This window comes from Cyprinodon tularosa, unplaced genomic scaffold, assembly GCF_016077235.1.
Source record: "Cyprinodon tularosa strain WSP-4 unplaced genomic scaffold, ASM1607723v1 ctg357, whole genome shotgun sequence".
NCBI lineage: Eukaryota > Metazoa > Chordata > Actinopteri > Cyprinodontiformes > Cyprinodontidae > Cyprinodon > Cyprinodon tularosa.
Genome location: NW_024039071.1, coordinates 416,946 through 439,136, shown reverse-complemented (window position 1 = coordinate 439,136; position 22,191 = coordinate 416,946). Strand labels below are relative to the sequence as shown.

General features: G+C 40.2%; 1 protein-coding gene across 2 annotated transcripts in view; it reads right to left on the bottom strand.

The window, feature by feature from the left end:
- The window catches only part of enox1 (ecto-NOX disulfide-thiol exchanger 1), a 189,308-nt gene that overhangs the window by 10,050 nt on the left and 157,067 nt on the right, over positions 1-22,191 (bottom strand). For both annotated transcript variants that reach the window (XM_038295622.1, XM_038295621.1), the window contains exon 12: positions 19,015-19,122. In XM_038295622.1, coding sequence (XP_038151550.1) covers positions 19,015-19,122 — 108 coding nt within the window. The remainder of the gene's footprint in view (positions 1-19,014; positions 19,123-22,191) is intronic.

Below are 22,191 nucleotides of genomic sequence, written 5' to 3'. Positions count from 1 at the left end.
TATTGAGTTACTATCTCATTATATTGAGTTACTATCTCATTATAATGAGATAGTAACTCAATATAATGAGATAGTATCTCATTATATTGAGTTACTATTGAGTTACTAGTTTTTTTTTATTTTTTACCAATTTGTCAGCTAAAGATCTGTTTTGGTCTCTATACTTTAATTAAATAAATCAATTCACTGATTGATTTTGGGTCAATAGGTCACATGACCTGGGAGCTATTGACAAAAAATACTCAATTTTAACTTAAAAAATTGGTAAAAAATAAAAAAAGAGTTAAAATGAAAGACAAATGAGTGTGCCCCATCTACAGAGACTAGTAGAATAATTTCACACTGATTTTGGGTCAATAGGTCACATGACCTGGGAGCTATTGACAAAAAATACTCAATTTTAACTAAAAAAATTGGTAAAAAAAAAAAAAAAAAGAGTTAAAATGAAAATCAAATGATTATGCCCCATCTACAGAGACTAGTAGAACAATTTCCAAGTGATTTTGCGTCAATAGGTCACATGACCTGGGAGCTATTGACCAAAAATACTCAATTTTAACTTAAAAAATTGCTAAAAAAATAAAAAAAGAGTTATAATGAAAAACAAATGAGTGTGCCCCATCTACAGAGACTAGTAGAAAAGAGTAGTAGATAGTATCTCATTATATTGAGTTACTATTTCATTATATTGAGTTACTATCTCATTATATTGAGTTACTATCTCATTATAATGAGATACTATCTCATTATATTGAGATACTATCTCATTATAATGAGATACTATCTCATTATATTGAGATACTATCTCATTATAATGAGATACTATCTCATTATATTGAGATAGTTTTTTTTTTTTTTTTACAGAGTGGCGGAAACGGGCTTCCATAGCCAATTAAGGCCTTGATTAAAAAAAGAATTATGAATTGTAATTATTTTTAATGATCCGCGGAAACCCTGGTTCATCTGGCGCATGCCCTCTACGATCTCCAAGGAACTCAGAGAGGAGGGGACGGAGCCACAGCGGCGGCTGTAGGCTTTGCTTTGTGCAGGCGGTCTGGAGCGCAGCGGGGCGGAGCGGAGCGCAGACGGAGTATGTGGGATTTCGGGGTAAAACTCTTCTTGGACGCGATGGCGACTCTGCATCGAACAAGACGAACTCAAAGAAGAGATGCTAGCGGTAAATATATGTTCGATTACTGCCTGCTAAGCTAAAAGCGGCCTAGCCTGAGCTATGGCTAATAGCAGCCTAGCTATTAGCCTATCTAGCCTAGCCTTGCAAGAACAAGCTTTATTAAAGTGTATTTTTTGTGATTTACAGGAAGCAGTACGCCGTCTTAACAACTCGGAGACTAATTGCAGGCGCTATGAACCGGAGCAAGGGTAAGATTTAAAGAATATGCTTTCATTCTGCGGTAAAAGGTAATGGATACCGATCATAGCTTTACATTTTGTTTTCACAGACCTCCTTTTTGCTCGGAGCCATAATCAGCAAGTCCAGATTTGCACGATGATGATAAAGACGACATTGTGTGTAAGTGACTTGTTTTAATGTTTTCTCCTTCCTTGTTACTGTGACTTGCGTTTGATTTTTTATTTATACCGCTCTCATTTAATTGTTTTCCAGCTGCCTGTAAGACGTATTTTCAGACGGTACGCAGGAGCTTCAGATATACGCTGCCAGCCAGCACGCTGCGTGCGGAGGCTATCTGCTCGGAGTCGGGCCAGAAGAAAGAGGGTAAGACTTTATTTGGTGACTATTTTTCAGGTGCATTAATAGATGTGTTGTGTCCATACGCAGTGCGCTGATTCATTGTTTTTTTTTTTCAGCTGCTGAAAGCGAGGCAGAGTGTGCTAGCAGATGAAGAAGTGGAACTCTGGAAGTCCGCCGTCGTCAGCGGTGTCCCTGGATGGATTGTACGGTCGCCACCATTTCGTAGGCCGGATCCCTCTGAACTCTGTGTTAAGCTGCAGTCCCGGTTAGAAGCGATGCCGAAGTACAGAGCCACGCACAGTAGGCGTCTGCACATCGGACCTGCCTCGGAGGGAATGCTGCCCGTTACCTCCAACCCCGAGGAAGCAAACGGACCGTTCACGGACTTTTAATTTTTAGAAACGCATGTGTTTGGATACGCGTTGTATATAGTTGTGTGTGTTTTAATAAAGCTCTTTCTTTGCATAAACAGCTTCCTGGCAAATGTTCATTTCCTGTATAAATTCATTCATGTCCTTGATGGTAGCATAATAATTGTGTAGTAGTGTAGGATAACATAAATACACACCATATGAATGAATAAATATATGAATGAATAAATATATGAATGAATAAATAAATATATATATATATATATATATATATATATGAATAAATATATATATGTAAATATATATATATGCCAACCAATCACGAGCGACTTTACTTGTTTAAAAAGAAGCGGTTCCGTCCAATACTCAGTAAGAAAATTAAAGCCTGGCGTGGCCACGTGTGGTTTTGCTAACAATCACGAGCGATTTCATTTGTTTGAGAATAGTGGTTTCAGCCAATACTGAGAAGGTTATTCAAGCCAGACCTGGCCAGCCGCGCGGGTTTGCTGCATTCATATGCTAATTAGGGCCATTAGTACAGCTGATCGCTCTCCACATACGTCACGGTACGTTTCCGACAATTTGTGGCACGACAAACGCGGACAAGCACGGGTTGCAAATTGTCGGAAACTGACGAAAATGAGGCAGATCTGCGGGAGTTTACGGGGGTTTACGGGGACGAAAATCTCACTTTTCATGCAGTGCTAGTTACTAGTAAAAGTAACTATTGCGTTTCTCGCCCCCGTAACTCTCACCACCCAGCCCCCACCATCTCGCCGTGTGTTTCAAAAGCCAGCTGAATAGAGTGGTTGACAAAGACAAGTATCTGCAGAGAGTTTTGCATTTATTGCAACTCAACGTAAATGACGTCAGGGAAAACAGTAAGGTGACCATATTTTCATTTGGGAAAACCAGGACACCTTGGAGCGGGGGTTTGGATCTCTGTTCCCATGCATAGAGATGTCTGTGGCATGCACTCACTTAACATAGACCTACGTAATCCTACAATTACATGATATTTACAGTTGATTGATTAAAAAAGGCTTTTCAGTAAAAGTCAACAGCAATAACTCCAATAACAAAAGATAATTTCATTCAAAATGTATTTATTACAAATGCTTAAGAATTCCTGTAATGAATGAATAGCACAATGAAAGAAATAATGTCTCATCTAAACATCCCTCACTTAACAATAAAAGTTAACAATAACTCTCAACTCCCAATAACAGATGATACTCAGCCTCAGCAATGAACGAAATAATGTCTGTTCTGTAGGTTATTGGAAAAAATAAATTAACAAATAAGCTAATTAACAAAAAATACCTCTTGTGTAGCAAAAATTATTCAAAATGTACCAAAAACAAACAAACATATCAATAGACTATCTTTACTTTCGGAGTCCAGGTGGTTTTTCAGATTCCTTGCACCTCCATTGGACACCGAGGCATATGTGCCTGCTTTGCACACTGTGCACAAGGCCTCCCGTTTGTCTCGACCCGGTCTGAAAGCGCAGAAACTCTTTTGTGAATCGTCGGTAAACATACATTTGCGCTTTTGCATGTTGTTGGCGTACTGACAGCCATGCTATCTATATTCTGATTAAGAACAGGGCTGCCCGCACTGGCGTGGCTCAGGGATTACGTCACACGCAGCGTCGTGCGCACTGCCCTAGCGCCTGTAAATGTAATGGTCCAATTAAGGTAATTTAAAAAAATCAGGACATTTCCTCACTTTCTAAAAAAAACCAGGGACGCCCGGGACAGGACGTGAAATACGGATATGTCCCGGGAAATACGGACGTTTGGTCACCCTAAAATAAACAGAACTTTTATTCACCTCGAACCCACTGTAGGGCCGGTGAGGTGATATTTAAAGGTTAGGAGGAGTTTAAATCCCACCTTTGGTGCATAATGTTTGGTGTCATTTAGTACTATTACAGATTAGTCAGTCCAGGAGGCTGTAGCTAACACCTAGAACAGGAGGGGCTGAGCCCAAATGGACATTTTATAATGACTCAAAACCTAAAAAAAGGTTTACTGCTCTGCTATAATCGTGTTTTCATTATAATATTGTTTATTAAGACACATAGATTACATGGAAAGATTTGGACACTTCATCAAATATTCAGTCCTTTCAAAATGAATATTTAAATAAAAAAACAACAAATTTTATTAAACCCTGGAGAAGAAACGCTTGAAGTAATGGTATAAAATTCTAACTGATCAGAAATAAGGACCATGTCATCTGACCCCTCATCTGACCCCTCCTCACATTCAGCTGTCAGACGTTTGAGGCTGATGAGCTGCTGTAATAAATTATGACAGTGTTTGACTTAACTGCTTTAGAGTTGGAATGACGTTAATTCTGGTAATAATCTTTTTAAATGTCCTACACTTCGTAGACTAATTCTGTTGGGAAATGACTGGTTTCAGGTTTCCTAAAATCTAGCAGCATCAGGAGCTTCTGCAGGCTCTTTCCAAAAGGCCTCAGATAATTCTTCAGATCTTAAATAGATCTAGACCTGAAATAAATGCCTTCAAAGCACACAGTTTTATCAACACATGTGATTTTAATGTGAATAAATACGAGCGTCTCCTATTTTGTTTTGCACCAAGATGACATTATCATGTTTTATCATTCTTTACTGTTTTAAATTCACTTCATACCTAAGATTAACTACATTTCTAAGCATTGCAGGAATTAACTGGATGTAATGTGTTTTTTCCCAGAGGGATTGTCAAATATAACAGAAAGTAACAAACATCAGTGTCAAGGCAGTGATTCACTATTTTATTGTTTTTCCAACAGCCTTGCTTAACCTCCTGTCAGTAGGTCTGAGCAGAAATGCTTCACATGCTCTGTTTTTAGAGTTTTTGGGAATCTTTGCTGGAACAATCATGGTGTCCTGCTCATGAAAGCAGATGTAATTGCATGGTTCATCAAACTGTCTGCAGTTGTTCGGACTGTGGCTGTTTTAAGCTGCTAGAGTTTCGCTTTCATCTTGGCCCCTTGCTCTCATCAGCTAAATGGATCCCAATATGCTAAATGAAGATGCCTAGAAGGTCACCCACTGGTAAAATGTTTCTGCAAATGTATTAAAAATCTCTTTAAAAGGAGACATAGGTGATGGGCTGGCAACCTTTCTCATGTTTCTAAGTGGAAAAGTGCAATGTTAGCAGGGATGCTTGTTTTTTTCTTCCCAAAGTTTCCTCCATCATTCCTGACATAAGGAAGAAAGTATTATGAAGTTACAATACAGGTTGCCTAATGATTAGAGGCCATTTATTGTTGCTACACAGATGAGACAGTTTTTTACATTATAAAACGTCCATCTGGAAGTGAAAAATCTTTACAGAAAATGAGATAGGTAGCGTTTAAATAGTCTTTTAATTTCCTTCACTGCCATTGGCCCAGACCAGACGGTACAGTCAAGATAACTGGATTGCTGTTCCTCACGTATTATTTAAATTTTTTTTGGGTTGTCTTAATGTGAATGATATTCTAACTGGATAGTTTCTTTGCTGCCAGTCTCTGTGGGGTCAGTGCACGGGTATGTGGAGCGTCTTGGATAAATTGGAGTTTCACGGAACATTAGGCCGTAATTTTTAGGAGGAAAGCAGCAGTGATGTGAAAGCACATCATCCCTCACTTCAGCTCCAGCTCTCTCTGACTTGAACTTCATGCATAGTTCTTTATTAAATGTTCCTTTTTTATCATTGTAGCAGATTATTTCTGTGTGCTCAGATACAAATGTCCCCTTAAAAGCAAAGAACAACAGCTTAGCGCTAATATTTGCAAGTAGCAGCTAGTAATAATGATAACTGAACTTTATTGATCTCACATTGGATAAATTCACCTCTGCGTTTAATCTATCCCCTTGGAGAACAGTGGGCTGCCATTGTGTGGCACCTGGGGAGCAGCGTGGGGTTAAGGGTCCTGCTCAGGGAGCCAGGGCGGCCATCTGTGGGAGTGGTGCTTGAACTCAGAACTTCTGGATTCCAAGCGCAATGGCCTAACCACTAGGTCACCCATCCCCCTAGCTAGCTAGGATTCAGCAGTCAGACAGGCTTCTAGTTACTTAGAACCAGGTTAATTAGATACATATTGTCCCTTTGTAAATTATTTTTTTCCATTTGTTTTCTGTATCTACTCTGATGGTCAGATCATAAAGATCAGTGTAATGATCTAAAACAGGTAAAGCTGACAGAACAGACAAAAATTAAAAATAAATTAATAATGCATCAGCAGTGTGTGTACAAGAAATAGAAATCATTTTCCTAAATCTATTTTAAACATACTTTGTGCTCTGCAGCTTAAAGCCATCAGTCTGTTTCCTCCAGCTAACAGGAACAAGCGACAGCTGCTACAGCTCTGCACAGGCAGCTGTCCGTCAGCAGAACAAACCACGTTCTCATTATAGCAGCGTAGCACTAAGAGCTGCTTCCAGTCAGTGGCTTCTATGCAAAGCTACACAAGTTGTCAGACTTGTGCCACGCTGCAGACAGAATACGTTGCATAGAGTCATTAAATTTAAGTTACTGTTTATTGGATTTATAGGCCAGGTTTCCATGCCTCGCTCTCTGTTTAACAGAATTCCCTCTGTCTAGGTTTGCTGTATTTGGACAGCAACAGCAGCAGCAGCTTACTTTTTAACCATCATTGGAGCTATGCAGATATTAATAGCACTGCATGGAGGAAAAGATTGATCTGCCCTTATATTCATTTACCTTTCCCTATAAAAAACCTGGGCGTATCTCACTGTAAAGAAACAAAGAGCATGTTTCCACACCTCATATGTTCCTCCTGCTTCCTATAGTTCATGTATCAATTGATTAAAGGCTTTTTTCCATTCTAAAAACCTTACTGACTTTAATGTAAACACTTATTCACATGGTTTTTCTTCCCTCTTCTTGTCGAAAACCAATGTAAAAACGGTCAAAATTTCATGAACTTTTGTTTGCTCTGTAGGCCTACTGAGTAAAAGTATAAATCCTATGGTAATTCCAAAGAAATTGTGTGAAAGCAGAGTCTTCATTCTACAAACTGTGCAAAAATTGTGACTCTAGACATAAATATGCGGCCGTGACAGCGATTTCTAAACTTTTGATCCTTTTAAAAAACAGCTGCCTCTCACTCTGAAAAGATGCTCTAGATTTCTGGACTTAAGTCAAACTTTGTGGTGCTTGATGGCTGATTTTAGAAAAACCATAGCATTATAAACATACCGTCTTCAGTTTTAGGAAGATGAAGGATTTATCTACAATGGCATTCTATGCTCCTTGCATTGCTATGGCAGGCACCAACTAGAAAGTTCCACAAGGAAATTTTGGATGTGCCTGTCACGTGCATATTTTTATATTTGTTAGTGCTTAATATTTGGACTGGTACCAAAGGCTTAATGGGGTTAGTTGGGTTCACCTTACTAATCACCATACTAGGTAACAAATGGTTGATGGCAACAGGCATCACCATAGCAAGTGGCGACTTGCATCACCTCACCTACTGGGGACTGGCTTCACCACACCTGTTGGCTAGTGGGTGACTGATTTCGCAATAGCTACTGGTGACTGACATCGCAAGACAGACTGACAGTTCGGGCCGCATTAAGTGCAGGCCGCATTGCTTTGCAATAGCATTCTATGCTCCATGCACCTCTATGGCAGGCACCAATCAGGAGTCTGTTTTTGGTGACAATAATAATAGGTGCCTCCATGCATTGCATTGCATGCCTATAAAAGGACATCAACCCATTCAGTGTTCATATCTGTTCAGGACCTTTTGAGCAAGCACGTTCGAACCTTAGCGATACAAGCCAGACATCGTTCTCAGATATCACATGCCTTTTAGTTAGATATTCTGATTGATAGAAAGTTAGACATGGAGCAAAAACAGATTGTTTTTGGAAATGAAACCACTCCAGCTAAACTTTCATGGGAAGAAATGGTTGACCTCCCCCTCCAGGTCGACTATGACACCATTATTTTCCCAACTGAAGATGACAGCTCTGTCACCAGCGAGCTGCATCTCAGCCAAGCAGAAGACGGTCCAGAGATCCAAGGGGAAGCAGTTTCTTCTGCTACCATTGAGGCTCCCCCCTTAGCGGAGGTTCAGCAGGAATCATCTCTCTCTGCTGAATCTACGTCTCTCAACTCAGATGAGGTCCAGCAAGCATGTCAGCCAAGGTTAGAAGAACCAAAGACTCACCCCAGTGCGGCTCGTTCTTCTGAGGCACCTTACTTACACCATAATTCGAAGCGTTTTGTGGGTCAATATCAACATGTAGCTCCGCCACATGTTGAAGCCCCAGTTTATCATGTGGCTTCCAAACCAGAAGAAAACAAGAGAAAGCCATGGCACACTGGGGCCAACAGGAACCCCAAGTTCTATCAAAGCAACAGGATGCCGCGCCATGCATCAGCGGTTACGATGAGCTCTCCATCGATTACCAGCGAAGAGGCTATCAAACATATCAGCAATCTCACTCAGCAGGTTACCTCTCTAAAAAAAGAGCTGCACGAAAGAACATGTGATCTGCATGAGGAGAGAGAACAAAGAATCGAGTTTCAAGATGACTGCAAAGCATAGTTAAAACAAATTGCAGAACTGGAAACAAGTTTAGAACGTGAACGTAGCATGAGACTCAAAAGTGAGGAGAAAGAGGAAACATTCGCTGTAACCCAGCCTACAGGTGCGTCAAAGTTACCACGCATTCCCACAGTTACAGTGTGCATCAGTGTCCTGCATGAGCTTGCCTTCCTTAAGAGGCAGGCTGAGAAAAATGCCTCTAGAGAAGGGAAGCTGGCAGAGGCTTTCGTAGAAGAACGAGAGCTGAGGCTCAGATATGAGGAGCAGCTGAAGACTTAAACCGAAAATGACTCCAGACTCAAGGAACAGGAGTCAAGTCTCACAATTGACAACAGAGTTGAAACTTTCTTTGAAAAAAGAACATCATGAAGCTTCCTCACAAACAGAGGAGTCCATAAAAACTGAAGCTTCCAGTCAAAAAGAGGCACCCATGCAGAACAGGCCCCAAAGAAACAGATGTGGTCCCACAGTTAGAGGCCCCCACCATGAAAACAGGAGACAGAATACAAACGGAGGCTTCAACACAAACCCAAGCGTCTACATAAATGCTGGCCATCATCTGCATACAAGCCACCATCGAGACGCAGGACTGTACATGAACCAAGGCCTCCCCACACATGGAAACCAGCATCCAAACAGAGGCCTGCAGGCCAACAGAAGATTTCCTCCCTACGGTGGCTACTAGACAAACACAGGCCACCAGGCTGACAGAAAAAACTTAAGAAAAACCCAGCTTCAAAACTCAAAAAACAACAAAAAGGAACAAACAAAACAAACCAAAAAAAAAAAAAATCCCCTCCTTGAACCGCCACCTTATCGTGGTGGAGGGGTTTGAGTGCTCAGATGATCCCAGAGGCTATGTTGTCGAGGGCTTCAATGCCCCTGGTAGGGTCTCCCATGGCAAACAGGTTCTGGGTGACGGGCCAGACAAAGAGCGGTTCAAAAGGTTCCCAATTAACTTAGAAGAAAAATTACATTATTAGTATAAAACTGTAAAATTCACTTTTTAAAAGTTGTAACAAAATGTGTCAATTCATAAATATGTGTAAACAAATTATATTAAGCCAGTATAAATGTTACAAGGTTCATGTTATATTTTCCTTATATGTATTGTTCATCTTATATGGCCGATACGAATTGATATTTTCCTAAAAATTTGTTTTTTAATTCAACTGAACACAGATGTTTGTTATTTCATTGCTTTGTTACGACTGTAATTAGCTTTGCAAACGTTATTCAGTTTTTCGATTGGGGCAGACAAAACAAGTTTTTATCTCCTTTCTGCTCCCTTTTGCTTATGGTAAATGTATGAGAAAGTGCCTGTTTTTCTAGTGATTTCTACCATGGAGCAATAAATCTGAAGACAGGAGGAAAATATGTCTGGAAAATATGAGCAAGTTGCCACTTGCTCATATTTTCCAGACAAAAAGTTAATGGCACATCTCCCAAATGTCCCGGCCGCAACAACGCTTTTATTGGTTCCACTATCGGGACGGAACCAATAAAAAACTAAAAAATTGCCAATTTTAATGTTTTATTTAGATTACAAAAATAAATTGTAAAAAATATAATCCTACTCATGATGTTTTAGAAATTAAGACCTACGAAAGACTGATTTAAGACATTTTAATACCAATTAAGGCCTTAGTTTTATTTTGAAGAATTCAGTGCCTTTTAAGACTTTTTAAGGACCCGTGGGAACCCTGATTCTGCTTAGGAATCTTCATTTCTATGTGGAAAATAACAGTAATACCTGGAGAGGTGTGTTCAGGAGGAATCGACCCAAAGCTCTGAAACCGAGTGGTTTTTTGTTATTGACTCATTTAAATCATAAATTGTTCATAATGAACATAATATTCAAGCATAAGAATGTCCATCAATGCACTTGGCACCAAGACACTCAAGGTCACAGGACAAGAACTGACTTTGATGTTGTATCTTGTGACTTTCCCTTAGACTTGTTGCATACAGCTTACAACAGTGTAATGATATTGCAGTTGGAGTAAGATAAACGGTACCAGTATAAAGTGCAGCAGTCATCAGAATGTAAACATTGTAGGAGAAAAAGAAACCAGTTTTCACAAAAAATGGTGTAAAAGGGCATTAATATGAAAAGGTTCAGTGCAGTGCAAAATAATTATGGTGCACAACCACATGTCTTTACACTGGTCAGGTATGTATTCAACTACAGAATGTCTCTAAGATTCTAGGGGCGACAGTGGTGTCGGATGAAGGAGTTTAAGAAGACCAAAGATGACAACTCAGTAGCAGAGCTGACAAGAGATCAACACCTGGTTATGAGTTGGATGTGCTTGAAGAGATGGGAGCCAAACAGTCTCTGGAGGCCCAAGGGAGTAGCGAGGGTTTGCTTGAAATGTCAGGCTGAGTCTTCTATCAGAAATGTATTTAACCTCTTAACAGCCACCTCTTTTTGGGCAGTCCTCACCTATTTTGCATTCCCAAATGAAAAAGCAAATAACTTAGGAACTGTAAGCCCAAATTAGATGTGCAATACATTATTTGAAAGCTTACACCCCCTAGTTTCCTAATATATATATTGAAATTGGGTGACTAGAACACAGACCAACCTGCATCAGTTTAAACATGGCTCAAAGTTGTTTTTTTTTATTCTCGGAAATGATAGGTCTTTTTTGAACAACAATAATAAACACATTTCATGAGAAAAGGCAGGTGTCATTGTATTATGTTTGTTCTACATCATGTCAACCACAAATGCAGAAAATGTCAGACCTCTAGCTATAACAGTTCCATAGCTGTGGGGTTTGGAACTTTTGGTGTCAGCTTGGAGCTGCACGCAATGGCTCCACCTGCTGGTAAAAGTGTTACCGGTGAAATTTTATGCATTCTGAGTTATTACCCCCATTTAAGGTCCAACTCATTTAAGGGTTTGAAAAGGTTAACTACTTCTGATAGAGATTTTTTCAGTTTCGGGAGAAAGCAGGCAACAGAGTCTGAATGGAATATGTTGCCAGCCACCTTTAGCTGTGGCCATAAGGTCTGCTGTGTCTGTCGTGCTGGCAGCCCTGAACCCAGTGCTGGACACCAGCAATAAGGGATGCCATGAAGCTGAAGATGAACCCTATTTAGTCTGATTTTAGTTACTGTGAGGTCCAGGGTGCCACTGCCAGGGTGATTGCGGAGGCAAAAACTGGGACGAGTTTTTTAAAACCATGGAGACAGACTACTGGTGGGCCTCAAAGTAATTCTGGCTATGCCTCTGACGGGGGAGCAGTGCTTCGCTAATACTATATTCAGTGGGAGCAGGAGCTTCTGACCTTAACCGAGTACATTGTCAGACAGTGGAATGAATACTTTGAGAACGGCCTTAACCCAGCAGACACTCCTTTCCTGGTGGAAGGGAAGACTGGATGTTTTGGTTTGGACTTGTTCATTATCCAAACTGTAGTCACCAGGTGGTCAAAAAACTCCTTTTGGGCAGGGTTTCAGAAGTAGATAGATCTGCCCCAAGTACCATAGGTCTTTGGATGTTATTGGGCTGTGACTGAGACATCTCCTAAATATTGAGATTTATTTTGTACATTCCCTGGAGTCTTATTTTGAAAGTATATCATGGATGTGTGTCAAGGGAAGGGTAATGTCAAGCAGTGATATAGTATCCATTTCCAAATGTTAAATCACTGGTTTTCCCTGTTATTAGCTGTAATGGTGCATTATTACAGCATAAATGGGAGTCCCTGGAGTCTTACTTTAAAAGTCTAGCAGAGTTTTGTGGTAATTAAAGGGTCAGATCCAACAATGGTATTGAATCAATTTCCAATTGTTGAATCAGTCTTTTCCCCAGTTATTAGATCAAGAGATGCTTTATATGCTATGTAATTTTCTGTGGTCCTCTCCTTGATCTGACCAGTGATGACTTGTTTAGCTGAATAAGCCTGGTCTTATTCAAAGAGACGGCATGCATCCCACTTTGGATGATGCAGCTCTTCTTTCTAGGAATCTGGCCAAAGTTATTAGTCCTCCAAGAACCTGACAACTCAGGATGCAGACCAGGATGCAGAGTTGTATTTTAACACACCTCTCTGCAGCTTCTCTACTGTTACCCACTCATTACTCCATCCAGACAGTGTCTTGCCCATGACCAAAATCCTATAGATTATAAAAGATTTCCAAAGGAGTAAATCATGATAATCTAATAAAAATAAAAATAACTTAAATTAAAATTGAGGAAAAAGTTAAAGTTAAAGTCTGTAAGTTTTTAAAAATCACTTTTTTGTCATATTGGCTAAAACTGTCCCTATGCCCAGACAGCAGTACATGTGATATGTAACCTGTGAAAAAAACTGCTTCAATTGGTCCCGCATACTGCCTGTATTTCAATCTGGAAAGAATAATTCGGGACGAGACAAAACAACCAATCACAGCCAGAGGAGCGTCTGATGGAGTGTCAATCACAGCTCACACACGCTGAATCCCGCCCCCCCCTCTCACCGCTTAACCTGCCGCTGCCGCCCGGCTGCTGCAGTCAGGAGGACGCACGTGGAAGTCATGGCGGAGCGACAGCCACCAGCGAAAGAGAAACTGCCCTTAATGCCCCTGTCGACAGCTGCTTACACGGCAAACTTCGGTATAACCAGCATCTTATATCTAGCTGCTTGGAGGTGAGTGTTATCGCTCTTACAGGTTCACCCTCCATGCCGCGTACGCTGCTTGGACGCTTCTGGTCGCATGCAGTAGCCGCGCAGATGCTGTGAGAGGGGTGGAGCTTGGAGGTGGGGCATGAGTGAAGCAGAGAGGGTGGGGGAGTGGCGTGAAACCTGTTTTTCTTCAAATTTTCAGTCGAAGTCTGCCCTTTTCTCAATGTTACAGACTGCATCTTTAAAATGATTATATGTGTTTCATTAAAATAAGATCTCTTTCTTCAAAAAGTCTGCTAGTTAATGACTTGATTTGTGATAATCATATTAATTTATGTTGCCTTACAGAAACTTGGATGCAGCAAGAGGATTATGTGAGCATAAATGAGGCAACTCCTTCTAGTTAACTTTTCACATACCCAGAAATTCTGGGGGAGGAAGAGGAGTAGCAACAATCTTTCAGTCTGACTTACTGATTACTCCAAAGGCAGTTAATAATTACAACTCTTTTGAACATTTAACCCTTAGTTTCCCTCATCAAAATTGCAAAGCAAGAAAACCTCTTCTTTTTGTAACTTTGTATCGCCCACCAAGTCCTTACTCTGAATTTTTAGATGAGTTTTCAGAGTTCCTATCTGATTTGGTGTTAAATACTGACAGGATGACCCTGACCCATGACCCATAGTGGGGGAGACTTTATCATCCATGCTGACATTGAAGGTGATAGCTTAAGTGCAGCATTCAATGCTATCTTAGATGCTATTGGTTTTATTCAAAATGTGAATGGTCCCAGACATTCTCATCTTCCTACTTTGGATCTTATGACATATGGCATAGAATGTGAAGAAATAACAGTATTTCCTCACACCCCTGTCCTCTCTGACCACTTTTTAATAACCTTCAGGATTACTTTAACAGAGTTCTCCTCCCCAAAAGAAGGTATCACTTTAGCAGATCATTATCAGATAGTGCAGTCATAAATTTTAAAGAATCTGTTTCACTTTCTCTCTCCTGTGTCACTGAGCAGTGCTGCAGATTGCCAAAGCTTAGTTTATTCCACTTAATAGGTTGATGATTTTGTTGGTGGGGTTGCTAGTTCTCTGCGTACTGCCTTAGACAATGCAGCCCCTTTGAAAAAGAAAAACTTTAAAAATAGAATTCTGGCTCCCTGGTTTAATGCAGAGCTGCACACTCTGAAGCAAAATGCTAGGAAACTGGAGAGAAAATCGCGCTCCAACAGGCCTACGGGAATCCTACCTAGTTTGGAAAAAATAATTCCAGTCCTTAAATAGCTTTTAAGGTTGCTGTAATTGAACCTTTACTTAAGAAACAGTCTCTTGACCCAGATGACTTGGTTAATTGTAGACCTATAGCCAATCTTCCTTTCTTATCTAAGATTCTTGAGAAAGTAGTTGCCAAACAGTTGTGTGATCACTTACACCATAATGAACTTTTTGAAGAGTTTAAGTCTGGCTTTAGATCTCTTCATAACACTGAAACAACTCTGATGAAAGTCACTAATGATATTCTTATGGCCTCAGATAATGGACTTGTATCTGTACTTGTCCTGTTAGATCTGAGTGCTGCATTTGATACAGTTGAACATATTATTCTTTTAGAAAGATTTTAATATTTTGTAGGAATTAAAGGAACAGCACTAGACTGGTGTAAACCTTATCTGTCTAATCGATTTCAGTTTTTTCACATTAATGATAAATCTTCCTCATGCTCAAGGGTTACCTGTTGAGTACAACAGGGATCAGTGCTAGTGCCAATTCTCTTTACTTTATATATGCTCCCAATAGGTATAATTTTAAGACAGCATGGGATTAATTTCCACTGTTTATGTCTATAAATGCAAATTACGCTAACCCATTACATAGATCACAGGCATCTCTAGAAGACATAAAAACTGGATGAATCTTAACTTTCTGCTCTTGAATGCAGACGAAGCAGAAGCTATAGTCTTCGGACCAGAGTCTTTGAGAAAGAAGCTGATTAGTCAGTCACTTCATACGGATTGGACTAAACTGAGTTCAGATAATAATGTTAAAAAAATTGGTGTTATTTTTCAGGACCTGGCATTTAAATCCCATATCAAAGAGGTTTCCAGAATTGATTACTCATTTCACACACCTGCTTAGATCTGCCCAGTTCTTATTACCCACTCATCTTATCCACCTGCATTGTTTGCTATATAACCAGCCTTCAAACTAGTCATCAGTCCCAGATTATTACGAGCGATTGGTGAGACTTATTCTAGTGTGTTCTGGCTACCTGATCCTGACCTGTTCTGCCTCTCGACATCTGAGTTTGCCTGTTCCCAACTGAACTGTTTGCCTGACCTGTCTTCTGTCTCCTGCCTGTTCTCTGCCTGATTGTGTACCGGATCTAGAACTGTGTCCCGACTTCATCCTGGATTCTCCGTTGGCACCTCATGGTATCTCTGACCTCCTGGCTCTGGCAGTTAACCACATTGCCGACATTGGCTTTCATGAAGCAATGGCATTCTATGCCCCATGCAATGAATGGAGGTACGTATTATTATTGTCGCCAAAAAACTGACTCTTTGTTTTTTATATATTAAGTTTATTCTTCTTCCCTCAACCTTAAGGGTTGAGGGAATATAGGTATCAAAATGCCCGGCTGGGTCCTGGCAGGCGTGCTATTATTTTTAAAGGGATTGGAGTTACCATGGCGATATAATTTGCACAAAACCATGTATAAAAATCCCATAGGAATGAATGGGGAGAGGGGAGAAAGAAGACATAAAAATCCACTATTATTGAGCCTTTGCTGTGTTCACCTACAAACAGCTTAAAGCTCCGTTTGTAGATAAATCCTTCATCTTTCGAACTGAAAATGTTATGTTGATTACTGCAACAGTTTTTCTAGCTATCAAGCACCACAAAGTTTGAGCAAAATCATGAATCCAAGAGCATGTCACATGACTTTTCAGAGTGAGGGAGATATGTTTTTTTAAAAGCACCTAAATTTTTTAAATCACTCTCATGGCTGCATATTTTGTGTTTCAGTCACCATTTTCATAGTTTGTAGATACCATTTATGGTTATCATCAGCACTCATTTGTTATGAAGCATTTTTACCATTTTAAAAAGCCTGAGACTTAAGATGCCATGGTGTCTGCCAATCTAGCACCTGAAACAGAGCTTGAAAGAGGCCCCATTGCCACTTGGATAAAGCATATATTCACCATTGACTGTTCTCCCTGCTGCCCTCTGGGAGGAGGATTTGCAGCATTAAATGCAGGTCCAGCAGTTTTTTTTAAACCACATTAGAAGAGTGTTGAGTTGGGGGCTGTGGTGTAAGCATAAACCTTTTCAAAGCAGTCAATAAACTAAATCAATCTGCAGCGAGATTGATCCCAGACAATAGACACAAAGAAAAACACTCACAGCCACAATGCTAGTTCAGCAATACTGAGGTTGCTAATGTTATTGATTTTTCAATGTGATTAATACTTCAAAAAAATAAATTCTGTAGAAGATACCTATTTGTCTCTAAATCAGTATTTGCCAATCATCTTTTCAATCAGTGAGTGTATGTCTGTTGAGGTTTATATTTCTTTAAAAGGTAAACTATAACATATTTATGATTTTGCAAATGTTTACATTATATGGTTTATCTGTATACCTGCTCATGGCATGAAAAGTCCAGTTTCTGCATAAAACACAACTTTTGTTGTACAAAATGATGTGTTTTTGTGGTAAATAAGTTTATAAAATCCAGGTTTAATGTCAGGAGGAGAGTGAATGAAAACTTACAGCCTTCCTGCTATCTTCCTTGTTTGTATAGAGAACAGGATAAGGCATGATCATCATCAGGCTCTCTTGTTTTTACAAGGGTTTTTTTCACACATTAAAATGATCAGAACAAGGTTCTGTTTAGTTATGGAGCTTCAGTCATAACAGGAAGGAAGGAAGCATGGACTTATAAGTCACATCTTTGGGTTTTCAAAAATACTTTGAATTCGGAAAACCCAATGATACAGATATGACGGCTGAAATGTTGCTGAATAATGTTCTATTTAGAACATCGCCTGATACTGTAAGAACCACACGGCCCTACCTGAGGCATTTGACATGAGGAGGTCACCGAAGATTTTGACATTTGTCAAATAAACAATTGTTTCTAATAAACAATAGAAAAGCAAGTAGTCGTAGAGCAATCACAGCATAAACTGTTTTACTAAACAGCCTTTAGCTGACAGATCCTCCATCTCAAGTGATAGCCATCGTCTTTCAGCAGGAAAAAACTAAATCCCCTCCTTGGAGTTGATTGTTGTTGCCATAGCAGCGCTTCTGTCCTTCAAGCATCCTTTATCTCTGCAATACTTGAAATCTCTCTCTCTCTCTTAAAATGTGCATAGGAGAAAATGGCACAATGTTTATCAGTTACTTCTAGGTTGGATCCTGGTTTTGTAACCTAAATAGGACCACGAGTTGTTAAATCTAAGAACAGAATCTTAATAATAGGTAAAAATGGAGGAAAATATAAACTGTTTCTTAAAGAGCAACTCAAAGATACACCTGACAGACACACTTAGAAGAAACTAGTTTTTTTTTAATATATATTATCTTAGGAGGTGCTGAATGGAGCCAATGGGATGCATCGAAATGCAGACACAGTGTGAAAACCTGAACACCCACTGATGGCAGCAGCTTGGTTCATTCAGCCCAACCAACAAAAGCAGCTGCTCCACATTATTCAAAGGAACACTGTCAGTGTGGTAATGATACCACTCAGGCTGTTTGTGTAATAAACTCTTTATCTGGATGTTTAATCAGACATTTGTAATTTAAATAATAGTAATGTGCCAAAATGTCCATAAAAAGGTAAAAAGAAGAGTTTCATACTATCCAATCATTTAATTTTTTTAGTCATTTACATTTGTCCTTTTATCCCTAATCATTTGGTTTCTCCTGTTCCTAGGAGAAACCTATTTTTTTCAAATCTTTTTTTAAAACATACATATTTTGGTATGGTTTGTTTTTCTATTGTTTATTATTTCCTATACATTTTTGTTGTTGCTTTTAATTCTCTTTTTACACGTTTTATTTAATTTCTTATTTGTTACTTTTAATCTGCACTTTCATGAGTTTACAAAAAAAGAATTTTTCTAATAATTTGCTTTTCCCATATCAGTTTTTCATCTGACATTAAGGATCACAGTTTCTATAAGGTGGTTTCAAGGTTCTATGGTAAATACACAAAATAATTTGATTAGGTTTACTTGAAACAGAACATAACAAATAGTAATCATATTGCTGATAAAATTAAACAAAATATAGGCTCTTACAAAACTGCTTCTACTGTTTGAGATTAGTATGCAGAGAATAGAAAACTATATTTAGGAATTATATCTGACTGAAGTTCTCCAGTATTTGTCAAGTGAATACCCCTAAACTAAGGCCTGTAGCTTTAAATTCATTTCCCTCTTTCCAAAAGTATGTGAGGCTAAACAGCAGTGTGCTTTAAAGCATTAGTAGGTTCTCTCCATGAACACATTAGGAGCAGCTTCCTCCTAATGTCCAAAATCATTTATGTCAGTCAGGTATAACAGCATGTCTGAATGTTTGTTTGTGTCTTTAGCTCCCTCCACAGCTAACCTTTGTGGTCAGAAACTGTAAACTGAGACAGTAAATCATCTTTGTATGACAGCTTCATGTGTGATCTTTATAATCCAGAGAATGTGACCATGAGCACTGACCCGGTCTCTGAGTGAGAGCACCTCCATCTCCAGGTACCGATGCTCCTCTCTCGCCTGCTCCAGCTCAGTTTCCTTACTCGACAGCTTCTCCTGCAGGCTCAGGAGTTGCTGAAAGAAAAACAAGGATAGTTAGCACTTAGCTTTAGAACAGATTCTCATCTCAGAATAGTAGAAAATAATTGGAAATGCATGGACTGAATGTAAAACAGATAAAGCCAAAGTGGTGGCTAAAATAAAGATAGTTTAGCTTTTCCCAGTCAAATGTATAATATATCAGTAAGGAATTTAAGAACAGATTTAATCTCATTAAATCATTAGTAAAGATTTTTTTGATAGTTCGACATAAATAAAAACAAAGAAAATATTTAGAATTATCTTTTCAATTCAGACCATATTGGATATACTTATTTAAAAAGGTGAACACCAATTATACAAGCAATATGAGTCGAAATGGTCTTGCAGCAGAATAAAATAGATAGAAACATTCTTTATTGTCCATCATGGAGGAAATTTAGGTTTAACAGCAGAAAACTGACAGGAAAACAGAGACAGCTACGCATTGAGAGAGCAAAGATAACAAAAAGATTTTTTTAGACTGTAGTGTAAGGTTGAATGTGATACATAAGAAATTAAAAAGTAACGTTTGAAAAAACTCAAAATATGGACATATAGACTGGGCTCAGACATTTTTGTTTTTTAATAAAAGCGAATTAAGAGAATTTGCCTCCATGGTAATATAATCTCAAAGGAGGAAGGACCTACGATAACCCTGTTTTTTGCACCTAAAGTAGAGCAGTCTTCCTCTAAAGATGCTCTCTATCTCTAAAAGAGCTCCATGCATGAGGATGGGGACATTTTCCAAGAATTATGCTATTTTAGCTAACCTTCTCCTGCCACCCATCACCTGCAATGGAGTTGAAAAAAATTATCTCCTGAAACCTTTCTACATTTTTTTTATTACAATCACGGCTGCTGAGTATACCAAGATGATTTTATGTGAAGAACGGATTTTTTGTAAAAAGCAAGAAAGCCCTTCTATTATGTTTTTTTTATTAGTATCCCTATTTGCTCAGATAGAACCTATAAAAAAATCCAGCATCATAAAATACCTTTTGGGATCAACAATATAGGCAATACAGCAAGGGAAATGTAAATTTTCCCCCAATGAAATGGTATAAAACTAACATTACACAGATACATTGACCTGAAAGGAGTTTTTTGTTCTTTCGCAGAACTGAGAATCTGTGGCACGACTTACTTAAACTTAATCCTTATGATTGTCATGATGGGTCTGAGAGGCCCAAGGATGCAGAACACCACGGAGGCAGAAACAGGGGTAAAAGTATAACAGAGTTTATTGAAGATAGTCACAAAGTATAATGACTGGTACTGGGTCGCTTCTGGGGTTCTGGTACTCAGGTAACTGGAAGGGAGACAGTTCAGTTAGCCACGTAGCTGAAGAATGTTGGGATGTAATTGTTCAGAGATCTACCTTGTAGAATCCGGGTTTGGTCTTTGAGAGAGGCACTGTTGGGTCCAGAGACTGTTTGGATCGACAGAGTTCGGTTTACAGCTTCAGCGTCTTGCATCTAGTTTAGGACAGACCTTGGTTCTCCAGCTCTTAGCCAGAGCTGCGTTTATATCCAGGAGGAGTCTTCAGGTTTGGCTCAGAGGGCAGTTAAGACAGGTTAAGCTCATCCAAAGCTTACAGGACAAAAACAGGTTTCCTGTAGGCAGAGACAAAAAGGGGAATTAGAATCCACTAGGAGACAAGAAGCAATCAAAGTAATCACAGAGGTAGAGAGGCTTAGGTGCTAACCAAACTGGATAAACACTGCGGCGTTGATGCAAGGTCTGAGAGCAGCTTATATAGTGGAGGATCCTCCTGATGACGAGATGGGCTTCAGGTGTGTCGAAGGCTCAGCTCAGGAGGATCCACAGCGAACTCTGCTGGAGACAGGTGGTACAGCTCCAGATCCCAACAGTACCCCCCCCTCAACGACCGCCTCTTGGCGGTCCAGAAGATGTCGATGGAAGGGATCGCTTGTACTCCTCGATGAGGGACGGGTCGAGAATGTAGGAACCAGGAACCCACTGGCGATCCTCCGGACCGTAGCCCTCCCAGTCGACGAGGTACTGCCATCCACGACCTCGCCGACGGGAGTCCACGATCCGGCGGACGGTGAAAGCCGGATGTCCATCGACTTCCAGGGCGGGTGGAGGGGAGTCGGACGGAGGGCACAAGGGGCTGGAGATCACAGGCTTGATCTGAGAGACGTGGAATGTCGGATGAATACGGAGAGTCGGAGGGAGTAGTAGTCGGACGGCTGATGGGTTAATGACTTGGGAAATCCTGTATGGTCCAATGAATCTGGGAGAGAGCTTGCGGGACATCCCCTTGAGGGGAATGTCCCGAGTAGAGAGCCATACCTCCTGACCGACGGAGTAAGCTGGAGCAGGGCGTCTTCTAGAGTCGGCAAAACGTTTTGTGGTCTCCATGGAACGGTTGAGGGTGGCTATGGTGTCTCTCCAGATGCGATGACTGCGGCGGATGTGGTGGTTGACTGACTTGACCGAAATCTCTCTCTCGTCTGCGGGAAAAAAGTGGAGGTTGATAACCGAGACTGACCTGGAATGGAGATTGGCCGGTGGAAGCTGATTTCAGGGAGTTGTGAGCGTATTCTATCCAAGGGAGGTGTTGGCTCCAGTCGGTGGGATGACTGGGGGTTAGACACCGAAGGGAGGATTCGAGCTGTTGATTCATACGCTCTGTCTGACCATTGGACTGGGGGTGGTAACCTGAGGTGAGAGATGGCTTGCAGTCGAGAGCAGAACAGAAGGCTTTCCATACCTGGGAGATGAATTGTGGACCAGGTCGGAAAGGATCTCTTGGGGGATACCATGTAAGCGGAAGACATGTTTGATTAGAAGCTGGGCGGTCTGAAAAGCTGTGGGAAGCTTCCTAAGGGGAACAAGATGGCAGGACTTGGAAAAACGGTCAACGATCGTGAGAATAGTGGACATACCTCGAGACACAGGGAGACCAGTGACAAAGTCAATTGCGATATGGGACCAGGGACGAGATGGTATAGGAAGTGGATGCAACAGGCCAGAAGGAGGTTGGTGTGTGGATTTGTTTCTGGCGCAGGTAGGACAGGCCAGCACGTATTCCTTAAC